The sequence below is a fragment of the Silurus meridionalis genome, chromosome 24, assembly GCF_014805685.1.
Source record: "Silurus meridionalis isolate SWU-2019-XX chromosome 24, ASM1480568v1, whole genome shotgun sequence".
NCBI lineage: Eukaryota > Metazoa > Chordata > Actinopteri > Siluriformes > Siluridae > Silurus > Silurus meridionalis.
The window spans coordinates 7081245-7108077 of NC_060907.1; the positions used below are offsets into that span (position 1 = coordinate 7081245).

The 26833-nt window shown below is 37.8% G+C and overlaps 1 protein-coding gene across 1 annotated transcript in view; it reads right to left on the reverse strand.

Annotated features, from left to right (window-relative positions):
* The window catches only part of dhrsx (dehydrogenase/reductase (SDR family) X-linked), a 46526-nt gene extending 19893 nt beyond the window's left edge, over positions 1-26633 (reverse strand). The window contains 4 exon segments of the mRNA XM_046837664.1: positions 653-754; positions 19705-19773; positions 22467-22574; positions 26479-26633. Of these exon segments, the coding sequence (XP_046693620.1) occupies positions 653-754; positions 19705-19773; positions 22467-22574; positions 26479-26581 (382 nt within the window). The 5' untranslated portion in view covers positions 26582-26633.
* Positions 26634-26833: the final 200 nt, after the last annotated feature.

Below are 26833 nucleotides of genomic sequence, written 5' to 3' on the forward strand. Positions count from 1 at the left end.
ATAACTCTGGGTGTAAAAGAGTAAAGAGGAGTTCAGGGTGACTCTATATGTTGTTTTTTACACTTAGTATTGGAGTGTTAAAGTGCTGAGCCTTGTACAGTATTCTTGTGGAAGAAGTATATAAAAAAATAAGTAAGCACATTAAAAGCTCTTCAGTTCGTTCCTCCTTCTTTGAAAAGCCTAACAACAGAGAATTTCTTCTTCCACAAAGGGTCCAAGCAAAGCCCCTGTGGGAACCTAGAGAAGTTTGTGAAAGCCAGGCCATGGTTACCAATAGGAGTAACACAAGCAGGCTCCAAAAGATCTACAACCAATAAGGCACATTGGTGACACACTTCATGTTTAATACACACTAAATTAACAGAACGAAAAAAAATACAAATAAATAAATAAAGGATCTATCATCGTTAAGGCTTCTTCAGTTTGATCTTCTGCGGAAACTTCTATTAAAGGAGCTTCCAAGAGCATGCCCTTCAGCAAACTGTGAATTCTTTCCATCTTTTAGTTCTTCTGAAGAAGCACTAAAAGCTTCTTGAGAAACTTCATGTGAAGGAGAAACCCATGATCCATGAAACAAGCCATTTTTATTCTAAAAGCATAATATTTTTTTTTATTTTTTTACGAGGCCAAGTGATCTATTAAGGCTACATACCGTTATTGACGAGGGTGTGTAGAGGAAGACCCCTGGCTTTAAATCTTTGCACAAACTGTCGCACGGACTTTAAGGAGGCCAGTTCCAGGTACATGAACTCCACTGCAAACAGAAGAGCACTACAAGATCATTACTAATGCAACTACATCCAACCATTAATCACTGGAATCAATACAGTGCCATTTACTGTGCGAGCTTATGAAGCGCTCACACACGCTGACTTTATATCTTAATCTATTCAAGCCATTTTATACATATTGTAGTGTGTGTATGCAGGTATATATATATATATATATATATATATATATATATATATATATATATATATATATATATATATATATATATATATACACACACACACACACACACTATTTCCAAAAGTATTGATCACCTGGTCATATGTATGGTTTGTATGGATATTTGTTATCATCAGCCACAAGGGTATTACAAAAGGCAGGTACTGATTTAGGTGAGGCGGCAATAGCAGAGGCAGAGCTCTATAGCACTCAAGATCTTTCACTCAAAACCATATAACCCAATCCTTCATGGAGATGGCTTTCTGAACAGGGGCATCATCATGCTGTACCAGTTTTGGTCCTTCCAAGTTCAAGTGAAAGAAAAATTTAACATCCTACAACCTCCAAAGACATGTGTGTGTATACAAATGTGTGCCTAAAACTTTGTGGGGAAGAACCGCATATGCCAGGAAAAGTCAGGTGTCCCAATACCTTTGTCCATATAGTGTACATATAAACACTTAAGTACACTGTACATAAAGTATTCCAAGCTTTAGATGTCTAAAAGCAATAAGCCATTCTGCAAACTGAGAACTGAGAAAAAGTCATCAGCGCACATGAGCTAATTATTATAGACGTTTACTCGCTAACCTTTCTCTGGGCTCTCTGATCAAAGAACATTTCTAATGAAACCACGTATGAAAAGTTAATTTCAGCAGTTCTTACTGCGGACAACAAGTGTGCAGATGAAACATTAATCTACAGCTGAGAGGAGTACTTTCCTAATGCCATGTAGAACACGGAAAAAGTTGGGTTGCAGTTGCTTACAGTAAAAAGACAGAAAAAAAATTAATTTGAACATTAAGTTCATTATTAAGTACAAATGCTGTACAATCAATACAATTTCCAATCTTATTGAAATATACTGTACGAAATGTGTAGCAGCAGTGAAACTAATGGCAGAAAAGGTCATACAGGTTATTGAGTATGTAACATTTACTGCACTGAAATGATTATACTGCAATTATTGCACAGGAATTGCCCAAGATATTAACATTATATAATTGTTACTTAAAAATCCCTAAACTGGGCTTAAAATTATGAAACTGTGTTTAAACAATCTTTTATTTTCTTGAAATGATTTGTATCTTAATTACTCTGCATTTCATTCAGAAAGGCTACTCTGGGGTGTAAAGATTTGTGCAAAAAAAAAAAAATGTAATTAAAAGTGGCAAGACAGTGTGTTCTGTTCTTAAGATATGACTAGTGAAAATATATATTTTTGTTTTTTGAAGGAAGAAAAAATTCAAAACTATCTAACTAGCTAGCAAGACCGTAGCGCTAGCTAATATTCAGAACCTGGCTCCATTCTTTTAATGTTTATTTAAACAGTGTTCCCTAATCTACTATAATTAAGTATTGATTCTGTCCATTCTTGCATATTAAATTACAAAATTTATGTGAGTGAAGGAGACCGGAGAGAGTTGTTGCTTAGGGATGCCAAACCATCAAAAACAACCCTCAAAAGGTTGCATTTCCATTTCTATGTCTAAGACATAAAATGATTCCAATAACCTGCTTGCTCATCCTTTTCCTGTATATCTTCTGAGCAATTTATTTTTGATATTTAGTAGAAAATAACTTCTGTTCTATTTAACAACAGGAGGGATGTAAACATTTGCGCTCAACTGTGTAAGATTCCTCCATAAAAAGCCCCCTGATGGAAAATCCATAAACTAAATTGTTGATATCAGCAGCCTCGCACAACTTGCACGTCAAATGAACTCTTCACACAAATACGACGTTTACAAAGGCTGCTAAATATCCGTCATGTTAAAAATCAAGATACTGGATGGACCCTAACCGGCATTTTTATACTATCTGATTACTTCACCGTGTCCGTGTTGATGGGGAAGAGAAAAGATGGTGTTTATTTGACTCTGTGCCCCAGTGTCAACTCTAATTAGTCACGTTGTTCATTCCATCAGGCCGGAGGAACCTTTGAGCTAATAACAGCAATATAAGTTATTACACAATTACCAGAATGGACACGCCTCAATCGTCAAAGGCCAAAAAGAGTCAGAGGCTATGGTGAGGGTTAACTACGGTTAAAGAGAACAAGAAAGAAAGCTAATTTAAACTCATCCGTCTGCTGCCTCGGTAAATTTGAAAACAAGGAAGCAAATTCGTTCATATTCAAACCTATAATTACCTCAGTCCATGCTTTTTTTTTTTCATTTTAAGTTATTTATTTAAAAAAAGAAATCAGGTTGTATAGTAGGTTTTTATTGTATGTGTTGTCACACATTTGGAAAAAAAATATATATGTTTTTAACTGCAGTGTTTCACTCTCCCCTGCCTGTGGACTGACTTCCTATAACGTTACTTTAAAATGTTTTAATCACAGGTTCATATTAATGCCCTTTCTAGTACATTAGCATTTCTATTGTAACAACTTGTACAGGGATTGTGTTGTCCATGCGCCATATAATTCTGTACTGTTGACATATTTAAGGTTTCTCTGAAGGGAAAAGCATTTTTATAAGGAGACTCCAGTGTCAATGCGAAGTAACAGTCCGCAGTATAGCAGTAAAGTTATAACTTCAAGTTTTCTAACCCAAGGTAATCCTTTAAACAGAAAAGTTATATCCTTCTGGGTTTTAAGATGCACATTTGTTATTTTAAATGTCAAAAAAGACTTTGTTCAGTCTCATATGATCAATTTTCTTGACTTTTGCGAGAACCTAACCATTGGTATAAAGTATTTGAGTAAATGTACTTTATTACTGTTCTTATGCAATTTTTTTGGCTACTTTCTGTTTTACTGAGTATCAAAGATATAAGCGACTTATAATAATAGGTCTCAACTAATAATTTAATATTTGTACTTTTTGCTTCACTATATTTTAATTAACAACGAGCGTCCCCAATTACATTTTGCACCTCTGTTGAAGATGTCATTAATACCTCATTTTTAGTAAAAAAAAAAATAAATAAATAAATAATAATAATAATAAATAATTTATGAATTTTTTCCAAAAAACTTATTGATGTTAAAAAAAATCACAGTCAGCTCTGAATATTTGGCTTTACTATATATACGATTATTCACTTTGATTTATTAATTGAACACTAAGGGTTCTTCTACTTTGTGACATGATACTATAATTTTATTTGTTAATTGAAGATCACTTTTTGAAAGACTGTTTTACTTTTTGTTTTTTTTTACCTACTTGTTTGATCTTTGCTTTATTCTGTTGTGTTGTGTTGATGGTTAATGCAGTCTTGAGGTCTACAATTTAATTTGTATTTTAGGAAATAAAACCTCACAAATTGTGGCTTTTCACTAACGTGTGTCTTGGTGTTGAGGACTAGTGCACCTTTGAGCCTACGTTCAATATGAGTCAAATACTCAATTACTGTTCAAATCAGATACTCAAACACTTTTAATAAAGTCATACTGGAACTGGTGATTTTACACTTGTAACAGTAAAGGTTTTGCAGTAAATTATCTATACATTTACTTAAGTATGATTTTTAGGTACTATTTACACCTCTGAACATATTTTATATGCAACAGTAAGAGAAAGTAGGAGCAGAAGTAAATCTAGGAGTGAAGCTGGACAGGAGTCCTGACAGGAAACTTTAGGTAACTAATGTTCTCTAGCTGCTAAGCTAAGCTGCTCATAACCTGCCAAGAACCACTGAAATATAAAGTGATAAATTTATACACTTGTTGACTGTAACAAAGAATAACAGTTGAGATCACATTAGCATAGCTAGCTAGAACAGCTAGCCATAGAACATTTTACAATATAATTTATAAAAATAAAAATAATAAAATGTAAGATATAACATTATATAAAATTTGGGACTAATGCTAAGCATCTTTGCTGCCTTTAAGATAAACATATAAATAATTTGTTTCAGTTACACACACAAAAAAAAAAATCAGATGCTGAACACCTGGTTGTGAAGGTACTTTGTAAAATAAACAAAGTAAACCCTTCACCCCTCCGGTTAGACGCACATCATTGCGTTAATTACCTTAGATATTCATGTTATGCTAATTCTGCTATTTGGCAAGGTTGGCTCTCCCAGACACGCGGCACAATAGCTGAAGAGAAACGAGGCTGCTTATTACAAAGTGTGCGCCGTTACTCGTCTCTAGACGCTAATTGAATTATAGGTAGCCTTAGCCTGCAGCGGGCCTCAGCAGATGAGGGGATACTGCATGGAGGAGGTTTGCTGGCAAAAAAAAAGATGTGGTGTGATTTCTTCATTTTTTTGCATGTTTGTCACACTTTAATGTTTCAGATCATCAAACTAATTTAAATATTAGTAAAAGATAACACAAGTAAACACGACATGCAGTTTTTAAATGAAGGTTTTTATTATTTAGGAAAAACAAAATCCAAAACTACATGGCCCTGTGTGAAAAAGTGTTTGCCCATTTGTTAAAACTGTGGTTTATCACACCTGAGTTTAATTTCTCTAGCCACACCCAGGCCTGATTACTGCCACACCTGTTCACAATCAAGAAATCTCTCAAATAGGACCTGCCTGACAACGTGAAGTAGACCAAAAGATCCTCCAAAGTTAGACATCATGCCAAGATCCAAGAAATTCAGAAAACAAATGAGAAAAAAAGTAATTAAGATCTATCAGTCTGGAAAAGGTTATGAAGCCATTTCTAAAGCTTTGGCACTTCAGTGAACCACAGTAAAAGCCATTATTCACAAATGGCATAAACATGGAACAGTGGAGAACCTTCCCAGAAGTGGCCGGCCGACCAAAATTACCCCAAGAGCACAGCGACGACTCATCCAACAGGTCACAAAAGACCCCACAACATCCAAAGAACTACAGGCCTCACTCGCCTCAGTTAAGGTCAGTGTTCATGACTCCACCATAAGAAAGAGACTGGGCAAAAATGATCTGCATGGCAGAGTTCCAAGACAAAAACCGCTGCTGAGCAAAAAGAACATAAAGGCTTGTCTCAGTTTTGCCAGAAAACATCTTGATGATCCCCAAGACCTTTGGGAAAATACTCTGTGGACTGACGAGACAAATGTTGAACTTTTTGGAAGGTGTGTGTCCCATCACGTCTGGCGTAAAAGTATCACCGCATTTCGGAAAAAGAACATCATACCAACAGTAAAATATGGTGGTCGTAGTGTGATGGTCTGGGGCTGTTTTGCTGCTTCGGGACCTGGATAACTTGCTTTGATAAATGGAACCATGTATTCTGCTGTTTGCCAAAAAGTTCTGAAGGAGAATGTCCGGCCATCTGTTTGTGACCTCTAACTGAAGCGAAATTGGGTTCTGCAGCAGAACAATGATCCAAAACAGCAAGTCCACCTCTGAATGGCTGGAGAAAAACAAAATGAAGACTTTGGAGTGGCCTAGTCAAAGTCCTAACCTGAATCCTATTGAGATGCTGTAGCATGACCTAAAAAGGGGTTCATGCGCGAAAACCCTCCACTGTGGCTAAATTACAGCAATTCTGCATAGATGAGTGGATCAAAATTCACAGCGCTGTAACAGACTCATCACAAGTTATCACAAACGCTTGATTGCAGTTGTTGCTGCTAAGGGTGGCACAACCAGTTATTAGGTTTAGGGGGCAAACACTTTCACACAGGGCCATGTAGTTTTGGATTTTGTTTTCCCTCAATAATAAAAACCTTCATTTAAAAACTGCATGTTGTGTTCACTTGTGTTATCTTTTCCTAATATTTAAATGAGTTTGATGATCTAAAACATTAAAGTGTGACAACATGCAAAAACAAGAAATCAGGAAGGGGGTAAACACTTTCACACCACTGTACAGCTAGCAAAAAACAGTGTTTGTGGAAAACTGATGGACTAAAGGGATTTTGTGACTTATTTTCGAGCAGATATTTTTTGTTTTGTTTTGAATTCGGGGAAGGTTTCAGATTCATCACAGTGAAAAAAAACAAAGCGGACTCCCCTGAGGTGGATTTATTTTTGTTACGCTTAAAAAAGTAGGTTGATATGGCAGATCGGGTTTAACGCTCAGATCTGGACATAAGGTCCAAAAAACATCTGCAGGACTTCCATTTATAAAAAATAATATAAAATATAAATATAAAACTGTCCCCAGTGTCCCTGGTACACACTCAAGAACCACCACTTGACCATACATTACATTGATAGCATTCAGAAGACGCCCTCATCCAGGCAAGTCAAGTAGACTTTTACTGTCATTCCAATCATATACAGTACAGTACACAGTCAAACGAAACGTTCCCACAGGACCAAGGTGCTGCTTCAGACAACGTAAATTAACAAACAGTATCTACACAAAACTAACTAGGACACTAGAGAAAGTACAAAACATTTAGTGCAAAAAAGAACATCATAAGACAGAGAGACAGTAAACACAGAGACACTGCAGCACCGACCAGTACAGTGCAGATGGATTTGCCTGTACTATGCTGTCCATGTAATACTGTACATGTAAACACGGAATGTTTTACAAGCAAATGTCTAGAGCAACTAACAATTATCTGAGAATTTTCCTTTAGAGAACTGAGCAGTTTATGGTTGCAACTGCTGGGATTTGAACTGAGATTAATGCCCAGAAGTGAAGCTGCCTACTCATAAAAGAATACATTTGATTGGGTATATTTTGGTTGGGTTGGTTCCCTGAACGGGGATCGGACCCGGGCAGCAGCGGTGAGAGCTCCGCTCCTGACCACTAGACCACCAGGGAACCTCTTTGAAACACCAAAAACCCAGAGACTGAACTGAACTCTGTTGACTACTGGTGAGATTGAGGCATCTCAAAATATCTTTTACACATTTCTTTATAGCTATCGTCATTGTAAGGTAAAAAGAAAAATGTTAATCAAACCATTGTAACTCGGGGACTCCATGTACATATATATATGTGTGTGTGTGTGTGTGTAGTAATTGTGAGTTTTGTATTTTTTTTTAGTGCTACATCTTAGTCCTCCCTGGGGACTAGCATTTTAACAGAATGAGCTGTCTCATCTGAAGAAAGCATTCTGCAGGAAGAAAGGTCCAACGTAACCCTGATTTGTTAGAGGTTGGACACTAGAGATTTTCAGAGAAAATGCACTACTTATAAAAATGGTTGTATGCTTCAGTTTAAAGTCAAACGTACTGCATATGTTATACCTGGATAGTATTTTTTTGTAAAGACTACGAACTGTGGGCTGACTATAAAAAAATATTGTCAGAGTCAAATAACCCTGATACTGAATGAAAAGATTACTCAAAAATTCAAAATTGTTCAGTCCAAACATGGCACATTATACTTCTTTGACTAATTGTTTTCATGGTAGATATCTCTCTCTCTCTCTCTCTCTCTCTCTCTCTCTCTCTCTCCTGACTAAAACATTTTCTAGCCAGACAAAATGACCTTGAAAGCCTGTGAGCCGAAAGCGCTTCTCCTCAGCGCCTGTAATTTATACGTTAAATGAATTAGCCATATCACTCACCAGCCAATCATCAAGCTCACCTCGGACTAGATTAATTTGCATTTTAATCCGACACTGTGACGTTAATTGTCTCCTTGCCGTCTCGCTAAATGACTCGATATGTCACGGTGAACTTTTGATGGCTAAAGTCACGAACGAGTGCCGTTTCCTGTACACGCCGAGATGCCTTCTGGCTCATGAAGGACACGGCTGATACGGGCGAGCTTTACAGAGACAAGTTTTCACTAGGCCTATAACTGCTGCAGTTAGACTACAAAATACTGTCCTATAAATGATGTGCTAAACAAGCAATGAACTTTTAATTCTTAGGAATGTTCAGACATGGTGTCATGTAATGTAATAATGATGAAAACAAGAGTGGATGCAAGTGTGACTAACTTTCTTAGTGAAAGAAGTGCAAACAACGAAAGCAAATGTGAAAAAAAAAAAGTTCAGGAGTTTAGTGGTTAAGGCATTGGACTTTGGATTTAAAAGGTTACAAGTTCAAATCCCAGCACCACCAAGCTTCCACTGCTGGGCTCTTGGTCCTTGAGCAAAGCCTTTAACCCTCAGCTGCTCAGTTGTAAATCACTCTGGATAAGGGCGCCTGCCATAAATGTGAAAGTACATAGTTCATAAAGGTGTGGTGGGCTGTGGAAAACAAAACTGTACATAATCCTGATATATTGGATTTCAAATGTAAAAAAGAAATAAAGAACAAAAAAAACAGACTCTCAGACTCTGTTAATAATGTACTAAATATAAAACATGCATTTTCCAAGTAAAGGTCTTGGTAAAGGTAAAGTAAAGGTAAAGGACTCATAGACTACAGGCAACATCTGCACACACAGACACCCTTTAAAAAATGTGAATAGCATGTGCCCTGTCTACTTCTGCAGGTCTCTGCATGTGCATTGGCTTCCATGGTAACATGAGGTTTAATAGTTAAGGCTCTGGGTTTCTGGTCAGAAAGTCTGTGGCTTGAGTCCTTAAGCGAGACCCTTTAATCTTTCTGCTCTGGGGCGATGTATCATAGCTGACCCTAGGTTCTGACCCAGGTCCTAACAAGCTAGGATATGCAAAGTATGAATTACACTTTAAACATGCACACACTTTTGTTTCTTGCATTGTGCATGTAGTAACTTATGTAAATTGTTGTATTATGCAAATTATGTATGTAAATTATTACAATTCTCACTTACAGCATTTGGCAGACTCCCTTATCCAATACGACTAACAATGATCTAATTCATACACCTGAGCAGTTGAGGGTTAAGAACCTTGCACAAGGGCCCAGCAGTGGCAGCTTGGTGATGATGGGATTTGAACTCATGATTTAAATTTACATTTGGGGCATTTAGCAGACGCCCTTGTCCAGAGCGACGTACAAAATGCTTTGAGTCTCTAGCAATGAATACATCTACACTGGTACGCTAGATTACAAACCTAATATAAATATAACTCTTGAATTCTAAAAAGCAAACTTGGAAAGTGCTAATTTAAGTGTTTCAGGAAGAAGTAGGTCTTCAACCTTCGCTTGAAGATAGCCAGGGACTCCATTATACGGACATCTGGGGAAAGTTTATTCCACCACCATGATCTTTTGAGCAGAAGCCCAACATCTTAACCACTGAGCTACTCTCTTCCCCAAGTCCTTTAGAATTAATGCTATAGGCAGCTGGGACGAGTCAGAGTAAGAATTTCACTATATCATGTAACTTTGATCTTTATTATCTGAACCACTGGAACTACTATTTCTAGATCGGTGCTTTGTTAATATCTTAAGTGTCATTTTTTTCCAACTGTACACCAGCATTAAAAATGGTGTTACTTTGATACATATCTTAAATATAAACGTGCAGTTTGATCTTGAATGTTCACAATTAAATTTGACGTCCCAACAGCAGACTGAAATGGCGGTGTGGACCATTCTGATAAAAAACAAATGTGTGAGGAAATACAACAGCCAATATCGAGATAACATCATATTGTGACAGGCCTACTTTTCACACCAAAAAAAAAAAAAAGATTATTTTATTGACAATAGCATAAATATCAAAACATGAATTTGGGCCATTCACACCAGCAAATCTAGCAGCCTGTTCACAACAGAAACCCACCTGAATCACTGCATACACCATGTCCCTATGGGACGCCCTTGCCTGAGGAGACAACACACCAAGAATCCACACAATCCATGGTTGCTTTTTAGCCCTTGGGAGCACCGAGCTATCAATCTACTTCATTCATCGCTCTAGAGAACAAAAATATTCACTGAAAGCATGAAGAGGATTAACAAACACTGAAAAACACACAAAAACCCCAACCAAAACCCACCCGTTAAACTATTCAGTTGTAACCCTTTTACTCCAACCAATCCTACCCTTACACGACTAGCATATACAGAAAAACCTCCATACCCGTGACCTTGACACTCACGACCTCGATAGCTCGCGAATTTTCATTTGGAACCATTTGGACTTGTGAAAAATCTGATGGTCCGCTAGAAGCTGCGAGCGCCTCGAAAGCCTGGAGTAACATTTTGAAACAGAGTTTATACTAATAAATGACATAAAAATGTTCTAAAAACTATTTTAATATTGTATTATTAATTTAAAGTAGTAAATAAAACAAGTAATTCACACTTTTTGTTGAGTTTACAGTACATGTTCAATTCCCCTTGAAAAACGGGGAATTAGCTATTAAAATATACTATAAAATGTATATTATTGTCACGGATAGACCAGGCGTCAGAAACCGGGAGTAAAATCGAACGTCTTTTATTGGTCTAAACATGCAAACACACCGAGAGCTTGAGAAGAGACTGTAGCAAAATGGCAGACTTAACTGAGTGCTCTCTTAGAAGCGTAGCCAGGAGCATGGAAGCATGGAAGCACAGGGAACAAGAGAGGTAGGAAGTCTGGGTGATCTATGGTTGTAACTGGTGGATCGGATGGTGAGTGAAGGGGAATAGGGACCTTATAAAGGGGACAGGTAAATGGAGGACAGGTGTAGGTGATTAGAGGCTGAACGAGAGTGTGCACATTGGAGGAAGGCGTGACTGGTGGTTCTCTGACATTTATATTATAATGTCATAAAATACTGATTTTATTTGCTTAGTAACAGCTAAAATGTCTTATAATTCTTATTGACTGATTAAATGTAAGAGTCTCTATGCATCTTAGTCCGTAGTAACGGCATTTCGTTCTTTTGTATACTGTGTATGTGGAAGAATGTCTAGAGGTTTTTAGAAAATATGGCTTTATAAAAGGTATAAGATGTCCATAAGAGGTAAAAGATCTATTTAAACTTATTTAAAAAGATTGATCTCTATCACTGCTGTGAACTGACCACCACACAGGATATAAAGAATATCAAACAATTTAATATTCAGCTTTCCACAGTAGTCCTTTACTTTCAGTACTTTACTGAAGTATTTCCATTTGGGGAGACTTTTATTTTAACTTCACCACATTTTAAAGTCAAATATTTTACTTTTTTTTTTTGTGTGAAATCAGTTGTTCCTTTTTATTGCGCAATTTTTTAAGTAGTTGAAAAGAATGTTTTGGGCTCATAATCATTGTAATAGAAATCAATCAGTGTTTGACTTATTAATATCATTTTATAAATAGACTGGCGTGCTAATAGTAACCAAGTTTTTTTACATAATCTGAGTTGATTAAACAAGGAGTCTTGTGGCAAAAATGATCATATGAACATTATAGCCATAATATCAAATAATTCATAGTACTTAATACGGAAATACTTGTGAAGGCAAATATTTTTGTACTTTTACTGGAGTCAAAATTTAAGGTGGTCTAGTGGGTAGGATGCGGCGGCCCGGGTTCGATTCCCAGTCAGGACACCAACCCCAGCCATTAGGGTTGCACATGTGCCAAATCGAACATGCGGATCACGAAAAAAAGAAACTTTTACTGGAGTCATATTTTACCTACCGTATCTCTACCTTAACTCATTCAAGTGGTTTGTATGCTTCATCTACCACTGACAATAACACACTCAGCAATAGTTATCGTTAAAATCCCACCAAAAATTTAGATAATATATTTTTGTCAATATCGCACACCCCTATACACTAGTATCACAGAATCATGTTTCATATTAGCACCATACAGCTGTTTGACTACTTCGATTCACCGCTGTTCATAATAACATATCTGAAGTATCAGCTTGTCGACATCGTGCTCCGGGCGTGACACGCACGGTTCCTGAGCCGACTACTCAACCGCATAATTACACTAATTATAGTCACGCAATCACTGTAATTACCGAGCACATTACACTAATTGCCCTCTTTGCGGGAAAAGATCGACTTCAATCTGGCAACCCTTCATTAGTGCAAAAGAAATGCGCACCCAAGTCCTCAACGCGTTGGATTATTGCACTTAGTAAAAGCGCTCGTCACGGGTCTGAAAGCTGCTCTTATAAATGCTGTTATAAATGGTAATAAGGTGACTACTATGGCAGGGTGAGGTTATAACTGCGGAATAAAGCTAAGCTCTTTAATTAGACCTGTGAACAGAATACGTTTTTGCCTCCTGCATCGGATTCCATCCGATTGTATTAAATTAAAACGGAACAAAAACTAAAATGTCACTGCCACTACTATTCACATACTTATGTACTTATGTATAATCCTCTTAAGATCTGGAAAGGAATCCCACATACACACACACAATTTAAAATGTGTCCCTTTCATCTTGTTCATTTTCCCATGCAGCCAGTGAACTCTTTCTCTCATCTCTATGCTTCTTATCTATCAAAGCTCTACGACTTCGCTCAGGTGGCCTGAGTGAGATTTCGTGAGTGAAACCTGAACCGGCTCATATGCGTGCATGAAAACACAGCGAGAAGTTCATAAGTCTTGAGAAAGAAGTTAGAAATTACTGCCTACTATCATGTAACTGGAATAAACTGACGGCTGGAAAATGCAGGACCATAAATGACTGGATTTCCAAAGCACATTAAGCGGACATTATTTTTCATTCATAGCCAATGAATAAAAATAGATTGGAATTTGCTGTTATAGGAAAATAATTGATGGTGTGACAACTTTGTTATATTTTATCGGTCGCCCGATATTGGATATCGATATCGATAGCTAGATTGGATTTTGGCGATAACCGATTAATCAACCCTTTTTAAAACGAATACTTTTACATAAACTTAAAGATGGTCGTTTAAGCGCGACTGTTCGGATTTATATAAAATGGTAACACGATTCCATTTGTAGCATTAACTGAAATTAAGACATGCTTTCGAAGTATTGGTTATTTGCTCATTTTAACATGTTTTATTTAATTAAGTTAATCTGTTAACTTCAGCAATTGCACTATGAACTAATATGAATGAGGTACGGCGTGCATTCTCATGTGTCGTATCGAAGCGCGGCGACAACCCAGAAAAATTATCGGTATGGATGGTTTGCCGATCGTTCCAGCGATCACCAAAATCACTCAAAATCCTCTGTGCTGAAGACTTTCCTGTGTGGTCACACTTTACCTCTGAAATCGCTAATACAGGAAATTCTGTGCAAAGCATACTTAAATAAAAAAATTAATAAATCACAGAAATCCATACAGGGAACCACACCATAAATCCATTTGTGTGACGTGCAAGCAGTAAGAGTTTCTATATAAATGGTTAAGGTATAAGGTGCATCAAGGGTTTTAGAACCAGTTCATTACTATAAATCCAACAGGAAAAAAATTTCAAATAAAATGTTATATAAATAGCAGTTTTAACAATGAACACTGTCGAATAGCAGCTTTATAGATGTTCTGAAAGAGTCCCTATAAATTTATCCCTATTGGGTGATCCAGTGCCAACAGTTGGCTAGGAAAAACTTCCTGAGATGGCATGAGGAAGAAACCTTAAAAGGAACCAGGCTCAACAGGGACCTCATCCTCATTTTGGTGACACCAAACATCAATTGTTCTATCAACTGGCTAACAGCATTGAATTCCCATAAATTCCTAGTAAGTCTGCAACTTGAAATATTTCCATAATTCCCCAGATGAAGTTACCATGGAAAGTTTTCGAAAATTTACTGAAAATTATCTCCCTCTTTGCAAACCTGTCCATTACTAAATACTCCCAAATATTTTTAAAATCAGGCTGAGATTGAGCTCAGAATAAAGTCTTATAAAACTTGTAAAAACTCCTGGAATTTGGATCACCCTTTTTTTTTGTGAATAAAATAATAATTCCCTGTGTCATTTACCTGCTTGGAAAATAAGTATGCACTTTTTTAACAAGTATCTGGCATCTGGTATGTGTGTAGTCAATGTGTGTGCGTTCGGAGTTTGTTTGTTAGCAGTCATCTGGTGGCTGCCACAGCAAACAGACTTCGGCACAGTCAGCTTCGTCCCCCGTGCCCCGGTGGAGCCGGTGTTTTGGAAAATGGCCGGCGAGGACCCCCGTGTGTGATGCAATTACTTCAGCGGCCCACCGCTTATCAATCACACGCTGCGTGCCAAAGAAGCTGCGGTCACCTGCACTTATTTATTGGAAAATTGTGTGTCATGTGACTGTGTATCCTTCCAAAGTGCATCGTGGTATGTCAGAAGGATATAGACAGTGTCCTTCAGTCATTTTTATCAGTCTGACCTTGATGATCCGTTCCTGTCCCTTAATCAGATACCGGCCGTGACACTGCAGTCATGACACGAGGGGAGAAGTGTAAGAAGCCCTTTATCCTCTCCTGTATTTTATGCCTTTCATTGATTTCCACTCCGCTCGTCCTGCACCAAAAGAGAGAGATAAATCTTATCACAGGCATCCTCCCCTCAATTTACCAATCTACCAATGTCCAGTCTCCTCTTCCTCCTCCTCCTCCTCCTCCCGCCATCTCCTTGGAGAATGGCTCCTTATCCAATCTGGCTCGATTTCAAGAAGACGGCACTACATTGGCACACCTGTGCCTTCCCGGTTGCCAGGCAGAAGCACCAGCTCACACACAGAGGCATCACATCAATGATGTGTGTCTGTTTCTCTTGGGCTTTTTTTTCTTCGAGGAAAGAAGACGTCTTTGTCGGTGTCTAGAAATGGCAGGACGCCAGTCATAGCTCTCACCAGCTGGCATGCTGGCAGTCTGTTTCCAGGCTTCTCATTACTGTCTCTGGCACCTACACTAGGATTGATGAGACAGAGAGATCTCAGTTTTTTTTTAGCAATTGATTGTCCTGATCCACAAGCTGGGTTGTATATTTACTTTATAACAAGGCAACCTGTCAGAGCATAATCTGGAGAAAACACAGTGTGAGGGCTTGAATTCTCTTTCAAATGGCTGCAGGTTTATCTTTTTAATCTGTAGGAATCTATCCTAATAAGGGATGGGATCGTGTATCAAACATCGAATATAAGTTGTATTCTTTTGCTAGCGCTTTATCCTGGTCAGAGTTTAGGTGGAGCCGAAGTCTATTCCAGGTTTACTTGGTGTGAGATACACTTGGGAATACGCATCATACAAGTTTATATATTTACAATGGATCGTATTCTGATCACCCTCATTTTCAAGTCATCTGCAAATTAGCCTCAGGAGGTGGAGTATCAGATATTATAATAAAGCATTGACCCTTAGAGTGGACACAGGAAGTCAGGATTTATTTACTATGTACATCCCATCATAGGCGGGGCGTTTATTTATACACTTATCTCAGCGTTTTAACTAGGGCTGTCATTCGATTATAATATTTAATCGCGACTGTCATGAGTTAACTCGTCATTTTTTGCAACTCAATCGCACATTTTTATGTTCTAAATTTACCTTAAATTAATACTTTTCAAATTTTCAATACTCTAATCAACATGGGCATGTAACAAAAGTGGATGCTTTATGCAAATTTAAGTTTATTAATAGTGAAACCAAACTCATCATTGCGCATAAACTATTCTTGTAAATGTTATAAATTAAGGAAATCATCAGGACACAATGATTTTTGCTGAACTTTTTGCTATGTTTCCACACGGACGGTTTTAATTGGCGGATGTGTGCAATCGTGCCACCATGCCACCCAGGAAATTTCACATAAAAACTAAATGGGATTGCAGGCCATTAGAAATTACTGGTGTTGGAGTTGAAGGATTGTGGATTTGTGCATATTGGGTTTTTTTTCCAGAACGCTAAGCTTTCCTATCACTTGTATACTGTCAAAGAACCACCAGCCACGCTTTCCTCCAAGGCTCACACTCTCACTCAGCCTCTCCCTGCTCTAATCACCTACACCTGTTCCCCATTTACCTATCCCCCTTTATAAGGTCCCCATTCCCGCTCACTCACCGTCGGATCTACTAGTTGCTATGATAGCTAACCCGGACTTTCTACCACTCGTGTTCCCCGTACTGCCGTTCTGGTGCCGCTTCGGATGAAGCACTCACAAAAAGTCTGTGTTTGCATGTTGAGTATAAATAAAGACGTTCTGTTGTACTCCCGGTTCCTACGCCTGGTCTATCCATGACATACACTCAGACCTTCCAGAATTATATCTGCTGAATCTGCAGGTCTTGCCAGTGAATTTTTAAAGGAATTGCAGACACTGTTGACTTTCTGGCAAATTGACCTGAGACTTTCACTTCGGGAGACTCCACAACTTGCCAAACATTAAAGAAGTTCTTCCACCAAAGACCATTGTTGGGGAACTAATGTGGCCTCCCGCTTGCAATACTTTCATAGCGAGGATTAGAACTTAAGGTACAAAAATATTAAGCTTTGCACTAGGACTAGATTTAGTACTCTTCATTAAGACTACATTGTCTGAAGTCAAATAAAACCGGACCAATTTGACCCTGTTAATTCAAGTTTGTAAAAATTTCTTTATGAAATCAAACTGAAGAAAGACTTCTGACAGTTTTCGATCTAAGTTAGTGGAAAAAACATTTTCTTCAGTCATTTTAGGCACTCTGTGGCTCATGTGCTCACTTTAGCTGGGTCATAACCGCTGGAACACATCTGACATTTAGTCTCTAAATCACTGTCAGACCTCAGTATTGCCAATACAATCATTTCTTCTGAGGTACGAAGCTGCGGATTTGACAATGTAGTTCTCCTCTTTGCCATTCCAGATAAAGTCGTGCCAGCGGACATAATTTTCCATTCAGGCACAAGGGCTGCATACAAATCGTCTACATACAAGGTCATCCCACTCTTTATCAATGTTTGACAAGGGTTATACAAACACTGTGTCCTCTAAGTAACTCTGACATTTTTTCTTTTGGACTTTTTTCTTATTATTATTTGTTTGCACTTATATCAAATATCTTTTTTTTTTAAGTAGTTAAAATTAGGGCCTGCATATAGAATTGCACAACAGTAGTCAGATACCTTTATCCAGAGCGATGTCTCATTTGTACAACTGAGCGGCTAAGTTGTTGGTGGGCTGGGATTTGAACTCACAACCTTCGGATCGATAGCCCAATATCGTAAAAAACTGATCTACCACTTCTTAGGTAGATCTTCGGTAGAACAACTTTTATTACAGATAGATGACCGCTAGAACACGGACCACACTGGACTTTTTGGACATTTTAAAGACATCATGCCACTGCCCTCAAAGCAGAAAATGATTCTCAATCCTGAGAGCTTCATGCTACTGCTTGTGGCTTGATCGAATGCTTGTCTACAAGTCAAAAACCATTTCCAAACACAAAAATAAATATAAAAACAAAAAACACAAACATAAAACAATAAGTAAATAAATAAAAATGTAAAAATGGTTTTATGTGTTGTGTGTACTATTGTGTGGTAGCAAAATGTTTCGAGACTAATGGTGCTAACGGGTGCTGTTCCCACCAAGTACAAGTTAGAACAAAGAGCAAATATGAAATTCTGCGTGAAACTGGGCAAATCTTCCAGAGATGTTTGACATGACATATGTTTAACATCCAGGACACATTCCAGAAGTGGAGGCACACTGGGGGTGCTGTGCAAGGGGCCTATTTTGAAGGTGATAGTGTGTAAACATAGATAAATAAAGTATTTTCTTGAAAACAGAGATAATCTTAAAACTTTGATACCACCTCGTTTATATCAAAAAAGGACATATGACATATTTTGCTCCTATTTGTTACATCCTATGTAGTGAGTGCAGGTAGCTACTAGATGAGTGGATGGTAGATGGTGGACTGATTGCCTGATGGTTTGGAGAAGATTTGAAGCCAGTCATCTTTGGTTCAGTTGCCTTTAATCTTTCAAGAAAAGAACTGCAATGGATCTCGAAATCAACATTTTTTTCCATAATGTTTCATAGCAAGAGTTTTTTGTTTGAAGTCCCAACGACATAAGCCTAAAACCCCATGAGTGAGCTTCCTGTTGCTAGGAATATGACTTGAACAGGAAATCATGCCTCTGCCCTCAAAGGCAAATTTGATTTCCATTCTCAAGATCCTGAGAGCTTCACCCTACTGCTTCTAGCTTGATCAATAGCTTGTCTCTTAAAAAAAGAAAAACAGAGCGTGTCGGAGCAGCAGGGATCGTGCGGCGCTACGTAAACCATTAACGCGGATGCTAATCCCTGTATATGATCACAGTTGTAGGAGAAAAACATCAGCACATCCTGACTCTCTGGCTCTCTGTAATGAATCACAGGCTCTGGCTGGCAGTTTAAGCACCGTTTCAGGCTACAGGTGGTTTCACCTGACTGAGTGACATCATTAGCCTGTCTCCGAGTGGCGATGTGATGGATCACGCAACGCACAGGGGACGCAACACACACAAACCCACGTGCACGCACCGGCGGGAAGACAGCAGCTGTCTCCGGATCTGCCGTGTCAAAGGCAAACATGTTCCTTTCTCGTGAAGTGCATGCTCCCTGCACAGAGAAGAAGCACTGAAGCCTTTGCCCTCTCTTTTTGCACTCTCTCTCCGTCTAGTTTGGAGAAATCTGTGGCATGTCGAGGCGCCGACAGTAAATCAGATAGAGAGAAAATAAAGGCGGACGGGTGGCAGTTTAAAGCGAGGGGACGCCTTCATCCGTATCGCATCTGCATGACAATGCTTTTGCCTGGAGGACGACGACGATGTTCGGCGCCTGCGCGTTTATCAAACGCTCCCTGTCACACACACAATCCTTCTGCCTCCTGCTACCTCTGTCATCCTCATTCACTTCCACTTCTGCAGAAAATTCATCAAACGTGCTTCGCTGGCACGCTCGAAAGCAAACGCAGCCGAAAGCGATACCGCTCGAGATTGCCGAGAAGAAATTCAAAGCCGCCTCAATCCGAAAAATATTCCTTTTCAGGTCACCTGAACACAGAGTGAATTTTATTATGGAGTTTTTCTCAGTCCTACTGAATGCAGCTTCTGACCTGAACCGTGCAAACGTACCTTTCCTGTGTCCGCTCTCCTTCTGGATTCTTCTCACCGCACGGAGACCCTCCTCCTCCTCATTGCCTGCTAGCAAAGTAAAAAGTAAACAACCAAATAAATAAATTAATGCTAAATAGATGAATAGGTGAAGTACTAATAAAGCAAAAATCAATAAATGCTTAAAAAATGTTTCAGGAAAGAAAAAAAAAAAAAAAAAAGGTACAAAATAAATAAATAAACAATTACCAAAATAATGTTACGGAAAAAAATTACAAAAAAAAAAAAAAGATTTTTTCCCAAATGCTCCATTTAATTATGACAAACTTCCAAACATTAAAATTAGGAATACATGAAATTTTTATAAATTAAAAAAAAAAAAATTATTAAAATACACATCAAATTTGCAGTAAATAAATCATAAAAAAAATATAATAAGTAAATAAATAATATTTACATTTGAACAGAAAGAAGAAGAAAAAAATGTGAAACAATAAACCTGCAACAAAGTAAATAAATAATAATAATTAAAATTACATATGATAAATGTAAAAATAAAGGAATTACGACATTTGAATGTATATGTTCCTATGCAAGTGAGTGTATGTAGTTAGTAGATAAGTGGATCGTAAATCTATGGTAAATGGTGGACAGTTTGCCTGAAGGTTTTGAGTCAGTAATCTTTACATGTTTGGTTCAGGTGCCTTTAATCTTTTAAGAAAAAACCTGCATTGGATTTTGAAATCAATCATTTTTCCCAGTCCCAGTGACATAAGCCCAAAACCCCATGGGTGAGCTTCCTGTTGTTAGGAATATGACTAGAACATAAAAATCCTTACTGAACCCTCTTCCGCTCTCTCTCTCTTTCTCCATTTCAATAAACAGGTGAGAAAAGGAAATAAATGTGTTCTAGCTGAATTTCTACAATCATTTTCTCTTCCTGCTACAAAAAAAAAATCCTACAAAATAACCATCAGATATGTATAACTGCAGTATTTTCCGTTTCTTTATTCCTTTTTGATTTATTCACCTGTCATATTGTCAGACCTGGGAATGTAGTGGATGTACACGATAGCCTTGAAAAATGATCTCTAATTTGAGGTCAGATAGATAAAATCACTTACACTATAGCAGCTGTAAATCTGAAAGTGCAAATATGCCTTGAATGCTGAAGTTCTGAATAGATCCTGAAGAACATACAAGATTTTACATCTGACTGTTACAACTGCAAACCCCCTTAAGACTCCTTCCAGAAAACGTCTCTGATTCAACAACCGGCCATTTTTACGTCTGTGCTCATTCTGACAGTGAGGGGAAAAAAATATCACAGACTACGGGCTTTTGCAAAAGTATCAATTCTGTCATACTCATTGTTCCCTCTGCACATTACAGATTTTCTCAGTTGCTTTGTGGCGTTTCTCAGATCAGAAATGAAATCAAAACTACTTGTTCAGCCTCCACATCATTTAGTCATTTGTGCTCATCATAAGAACATTTCTTGTTGCTTTGATCAAATTGCGAATGCTTTTGTGCATCATTTAATGGATTGTGTACGAGTGTCTGCTGTTTCCTACTGTATCAGTTGTTTATGTTCATGTTGATCTAAATATATTCTACTGGTTTCACCTGAATAGTTTTAACCCCCAAAAACATCTCAGCATCAGTTCACTGTTTACGTCACTGAATGCAAAACTGTTAAACCAGTTGTCAACATCTGCAATCTAAAATTTCTATTAAACTATTTTTTCTGTAAATGTGTTGAATTGATGAATTGTGCAGATGAATCTTGAATGTCACTAATGAAGGCGAGTGAACGACATCAGATCAACCAATAATCAACCAGTTCTCTAAAACAGGTCAAAGGTGAATCCTGTGAACCTTCTAATGGAGACGACCATCATTTTGAGCACCAGTTATTCTCATGCCACTGAAATGTTAATTGGCACAAATACATACAAACGGGTGATTAACTAAGGTTTTTGAGAAAAGTACAGGCTTTGGCAAGAAGTCCATTGTGTTCTCCTGTTTGTATTAATTATATAAAAAATTATTCGAGAAATGCTGCAAAGCAACTGAGAAAAAAACTGTAACTCGCCTCTTGTTCAAGTAGCAACACAGCTAATTAATGCTAACAAACCGCTCCATCGTTAATCAGGTGAGAAAGTTTAACACTTGAGGGCACAATTTTAAATGTGGTACATAGACAATATTGATTGGCTGTAAGACCATCACTCTGAAAATTCAAAAACAGGACTAGCCACAGTCAATTTAAAATTTCAGATCTAGTCCAAGTCAATATTAAACCCAGATAAATCATTTAAAGGCTAGTTAGCATCATTTGTGGAAGTAGGACTTGTTTCGTTCCAGTCTTCTAAGCCAGAGTCCAATTTTCTAAGCCTGTATAAAAACAGGGACGAGTACAAATGCCAATAAGTTCATTCGAAGGCCAAGTCAAAACCTTAAACATCATGAAAGCGCACTTGTGTCCTACAGCGCTACGATAGCTAGCTGCTAATCATGCTAATATCAGTTAATGCTGAAGGTCATGAATGAATTATTTGCTTGTAATCACAGGTGGTTTAATATGCAGGTGTTTCTTTGGTCGTGGGGGAAAAAAAAAGCCTTTTAGGAATATTTATTTGTTCAGCGTCCACAATCCAGTCCCGATCTACTAAAACTGTTCCCCTAAAAGCACACAGGGCACTGTGAAGTGGAGACGGCACGTCTATGACACACTTATCTGATGTGAGAGACTGTGAGAGTGAACGAGTGTGATGTGTTACCGATGACCACATGCGTGCCCAGGCTCGCCAGGTGTCGAGAAGTTTCATAGCCCATTCCTCTGGCTCCTCCCGTCACTATGGCAACCGTCCCATTCTGTCTGGGTAAAGCTGATCAGAGGGGAGAGAAAAATAGAACATGATTTAGAAAGAAGAAGAAAAAATTGATGCTACCTTTCAGCTTCCTGGAGAAGGACACGGTGCCCATCTCACTGGGACTTCTGCGAAAGGACCTGGAAAGTGTGTGTGTGTGTGTGTGTGTGTGTGTGTGTGTGTGTGTGTGTGTGTGTGTGTGTGTGTGTGTGTGCATGACACTGCATCATTCTTCAGAATGCAGCAGACATCATCTCAATGACATTTCAAATTTGTGACACCGAGATTCTGATTCGAATTTTTACTGTTTATATGGAAATTTAATTTCAGGTTTTCTGAAGTTAAATACTTTAGGATGAGACAGAATCTGTATGATATACATACACTATCTCACAAAAGTAAGTACACCCCTCACATTTCATTATCTCTTCTCAAGGGACAATACTTTAGAAATGACATAATTTAGAGGTCAATGTGCAATAGCAGTAGATTTACTGTCCTCCAAAAATAACTCAACATACAGCCATTATTGTCTAAATAACTGGCAACAAAAGTGAGTACACCCTCAGTGATAACAGCTGTACGTCGTGTAACCGTGCAAAAACACACGTCCTATTCGTCATGTTCATGTTTTTTGTCTGCTTGACGGAACCATACAAATGTGTATCTTGAATTCATTCTGAATTGCAGATGAGTTTTGCAATTGGATCAGACTGAATATAAATCGTAAGGTTTTAAGGTGTATAGGCTTTACAATGCATACGACTACTACTACTAATTATAATAATAATAATTATAATATTGCGAATGATTATTACCTCTGATTTCCTACATATTTATATTTTTCAATATTTCTGCAGTTTATTTTGTTTATTTATTTATTTACAGTTTTTCCTCACTTGCTTTGAAGCATTTCTCAAATCATCCTTAATATTTCTCAAAACAGTTTGTTCATCAAAATCTTTAGTTGTGTCTGCAGTATGACGCTGCACGGTTTCAGGATTTCTTGATGTAAACTATAGTTCGAATCACAGAGACTGAAAAGGCACAAAATTTGACTTCCTTCTGTACGGTGTCTATGAATTTCAGCAGCACAAATGTATTTATTTGATTGGATATTTGATTTATATGAATTGACAGGATTCACACTTTTACTGTACTGTATCAGTGTTCGTTCGTTTCCTGGTTGTTCATCCATTTTCAGAAATTGTAATTCTGTGTTTTATTCTGTCTCCAATTGAAGGTTCACGAGATTCACCTTTGACCTGTTTTAGAGAACTGGTTGATTATTGGTTGATCTGATGTTGTTCACTCGCCTTCATTAGTGACATTCAAGATTCATCTGCACAATTCATCAATTCAACACATTTACAGAAAAAATTGTTAAATAGAAATATAAGGTTGACAGATTGACAGCTGGTTTAATCATCTTGCATTCAATGACTTATACAATGATGTAGTATATAATAGTTACCTTGAATATTGTGAAACAAAAACAAGAGGTGCTTTCTTCTGTAATTACACATTATACCAGCTATAAAGGGGTCACCTCTTTCCCAACTTTCTAAGAATTAATATGAATAAAATGAATGAAAAAATAAAATAAATGAAAAAAAAGAAGGTTGTTAGGGTTACTGAGGAGATGAAAAGCATAACAAGCCCTCCCCAATCATGAAGACTTTCCCACGGTGGAAAACGTACGGACTGTTAATTAAGCGCTGAAACTTTAAACTCCTTTTACAGATGTCAAATTAAAATGATGTCCTGAGTTGTTACCATGGAAATAAACTCATTTGAAAAAGCACATTAATGTAAACCTGTGATTCGAATTATGGCGCTACGTCTATTATGAGAAAATTAATTAATTAATTAATGCATTCCGACCGATCGGGTTTGAGAAGAAACAACACTCTTGAGCATTGGTGCATCAGCTCAGAGGCAGACGTCTACGAGACGCAAATTAGACCGTGTCCTCGGTCCTCGGAGACAACGTTTCATCAGCGAGGCAAGTCTAAACTCGGTATAAAGAGTGCTCTGTTGTTCAGTGATAATTGGATATCTCACACCGAATCAAAGGACGCAGCGTTGTGTTCTTGGCAAGATCGAATTCTTCTTCTCTGATCTATACCTTTACATGACACAAACCCTTCCTGCTTCTCTCCTCAGACTAAAGCGTGTGAACAAGAGCCTGTTGTGCGACGAGTCAAATCCTCTACATGCCCCCTCACGCTGATCCCAGATCAGTTTCTTCATCCTCAGCCTGCATCCTAACTGCTCTGTGTTGAAAGAAACAAAAAAGCACAAAATGTCACAAAAAGCTGCTTCTCCGTTCGGAGACTTGTGAGTCGGCTTAACTGCGTATTTGGTCTGGATTTGGGTCAGGGGTGGTTCACGCAATAATCGCTACACCGCATTAGGCGTTTTTCTTTTTCCCTTTTACCCTGAATACTGTGCCAAAATCGTTTCACATTGTCTGACCTTCATTTCCCTGTAGAGCTTCATTGAGAGATGAGGAAACAATGCAGAATGAATGAGATTATGTTTCGTAAAAATATTTCAACACGACGTCTCGGACATCACTGACTCATTCTTCATCTAGACGACTTTTGGTTTGAATTGCGTTTCGATGGTGATCAGTAAGGGGTAATATACTGTAATCTGTTAATAATGTAACAAATCACTTATTATAATTGAGCAAAACAGAGCTATTTACTAAGTGCGGTACTGTAGTTTATAAACTATACTGTATATATGAATGTGGCAGCGAGAATCGCGGTCGAGCGGCGGGTCGTGAGTCGAGGGCGGAGCTTACGCTGCTACGAGCAGAACGTAAAATATTATTTACAATTTTGTATCGCTATGGTCAGCGTAAGATCGAAAAATCTTGAGTTGAACCGTCGAATGTACACGAGACCATCTGTGTATATAATATTATATACATATAAAAGCAACACTAAAACTAAAATATAGTAAAAATATGTAGTACCTTTAACATTACTCATAAGCACAGGACATATCAGCAGAGCACATCCTATAAATATATATACACATACATACACACACACACACACACAGTATATAGTTATAATGCAATAGACACAGGACATAAACTGCCTTCATGCCTCTATCATCACTGTCAACATTTCAGGTATCATAGACATGCATTATCCTTTATTCATCTTTATTCATTCATTCATCTTCAGTAAGTACTTTATCGTGCTCAAGGTCGCTGCGGATCTCAGGAATAGTCCATCAATAACACCATGTACTCACTAATACCGGCCAGCTTACATTTACTCAATTCAGTTTTATATCTCAGTTTTGTGCAACAGATTTTCCAATGGAAATTGTCCCAAATCAGCTTTACAAAAAAAAGTTTATAAAGTTTTTTATAAAATGTATACGGTTCATGCCTATGAGGTTTTCCATAATGAGCGAGCCAGTGGGGGCCGTGGCAACAGAAGACTCAATGAGATGGTATTGAGAGAAACTCCCACATATATAAAGGCAATAGTGAACTGAGTCGTTTATAAGGGTGAAAGAAACCAGAGAACCCTGAGAAAACCTCAGACACGCTGTACACGTATTTATTTGGCGCACAACATCGTGGGGATGTTCTGCTCCTTCCTGTATAACAGTAATCAAAAATATACACTTATAAATAAATATATTTACTTATAATCTATATTTCAAATCAGATTTTTACTTTCTTTTTTTGGAGAAATGTACAGTATAAGATATAAAGCATTTTTTTTTAATGTACACAATGAAGAATATTGCTAAAAGTAAACCGACCAACAAAAAAACAAACAAAAAAACAACAGCAAACAAATCACGTGACAATTCGTACTTCTGGACTCTAAGAGAAATAGAACAGGAAAGGACAAAAACAACTCCACGGACGGGTTTAAAGATCTCTAACCTGGTAAAGTGAAGGATCTGTAGAACAGCTGGTAGAGAAGAACTTTGACACCGATCAGATAAACTCTGATGACCGGCAGGATGAAGGCGAACAGCCGCCACATCGCGCAGTGTGACAGCAGCGCCGGCCGGAGAGTGTCTCACTGTCTACAGTCCGACCTGAAGCCGGCTTCGTCCTTAATGATTCCGCTTTAGAGTCATAGTGCACTAGGTAGGGCGTTTAACACGGTAATAGTTACCCTATATAGGGCACGAGTAGAAACACTACAGAGTCTTTTGGGATACTGTTATAAAGGCGGGGATTGAAATAATAATAATAATAATAATTAACTATGATTAGATAGATAGATAGATAC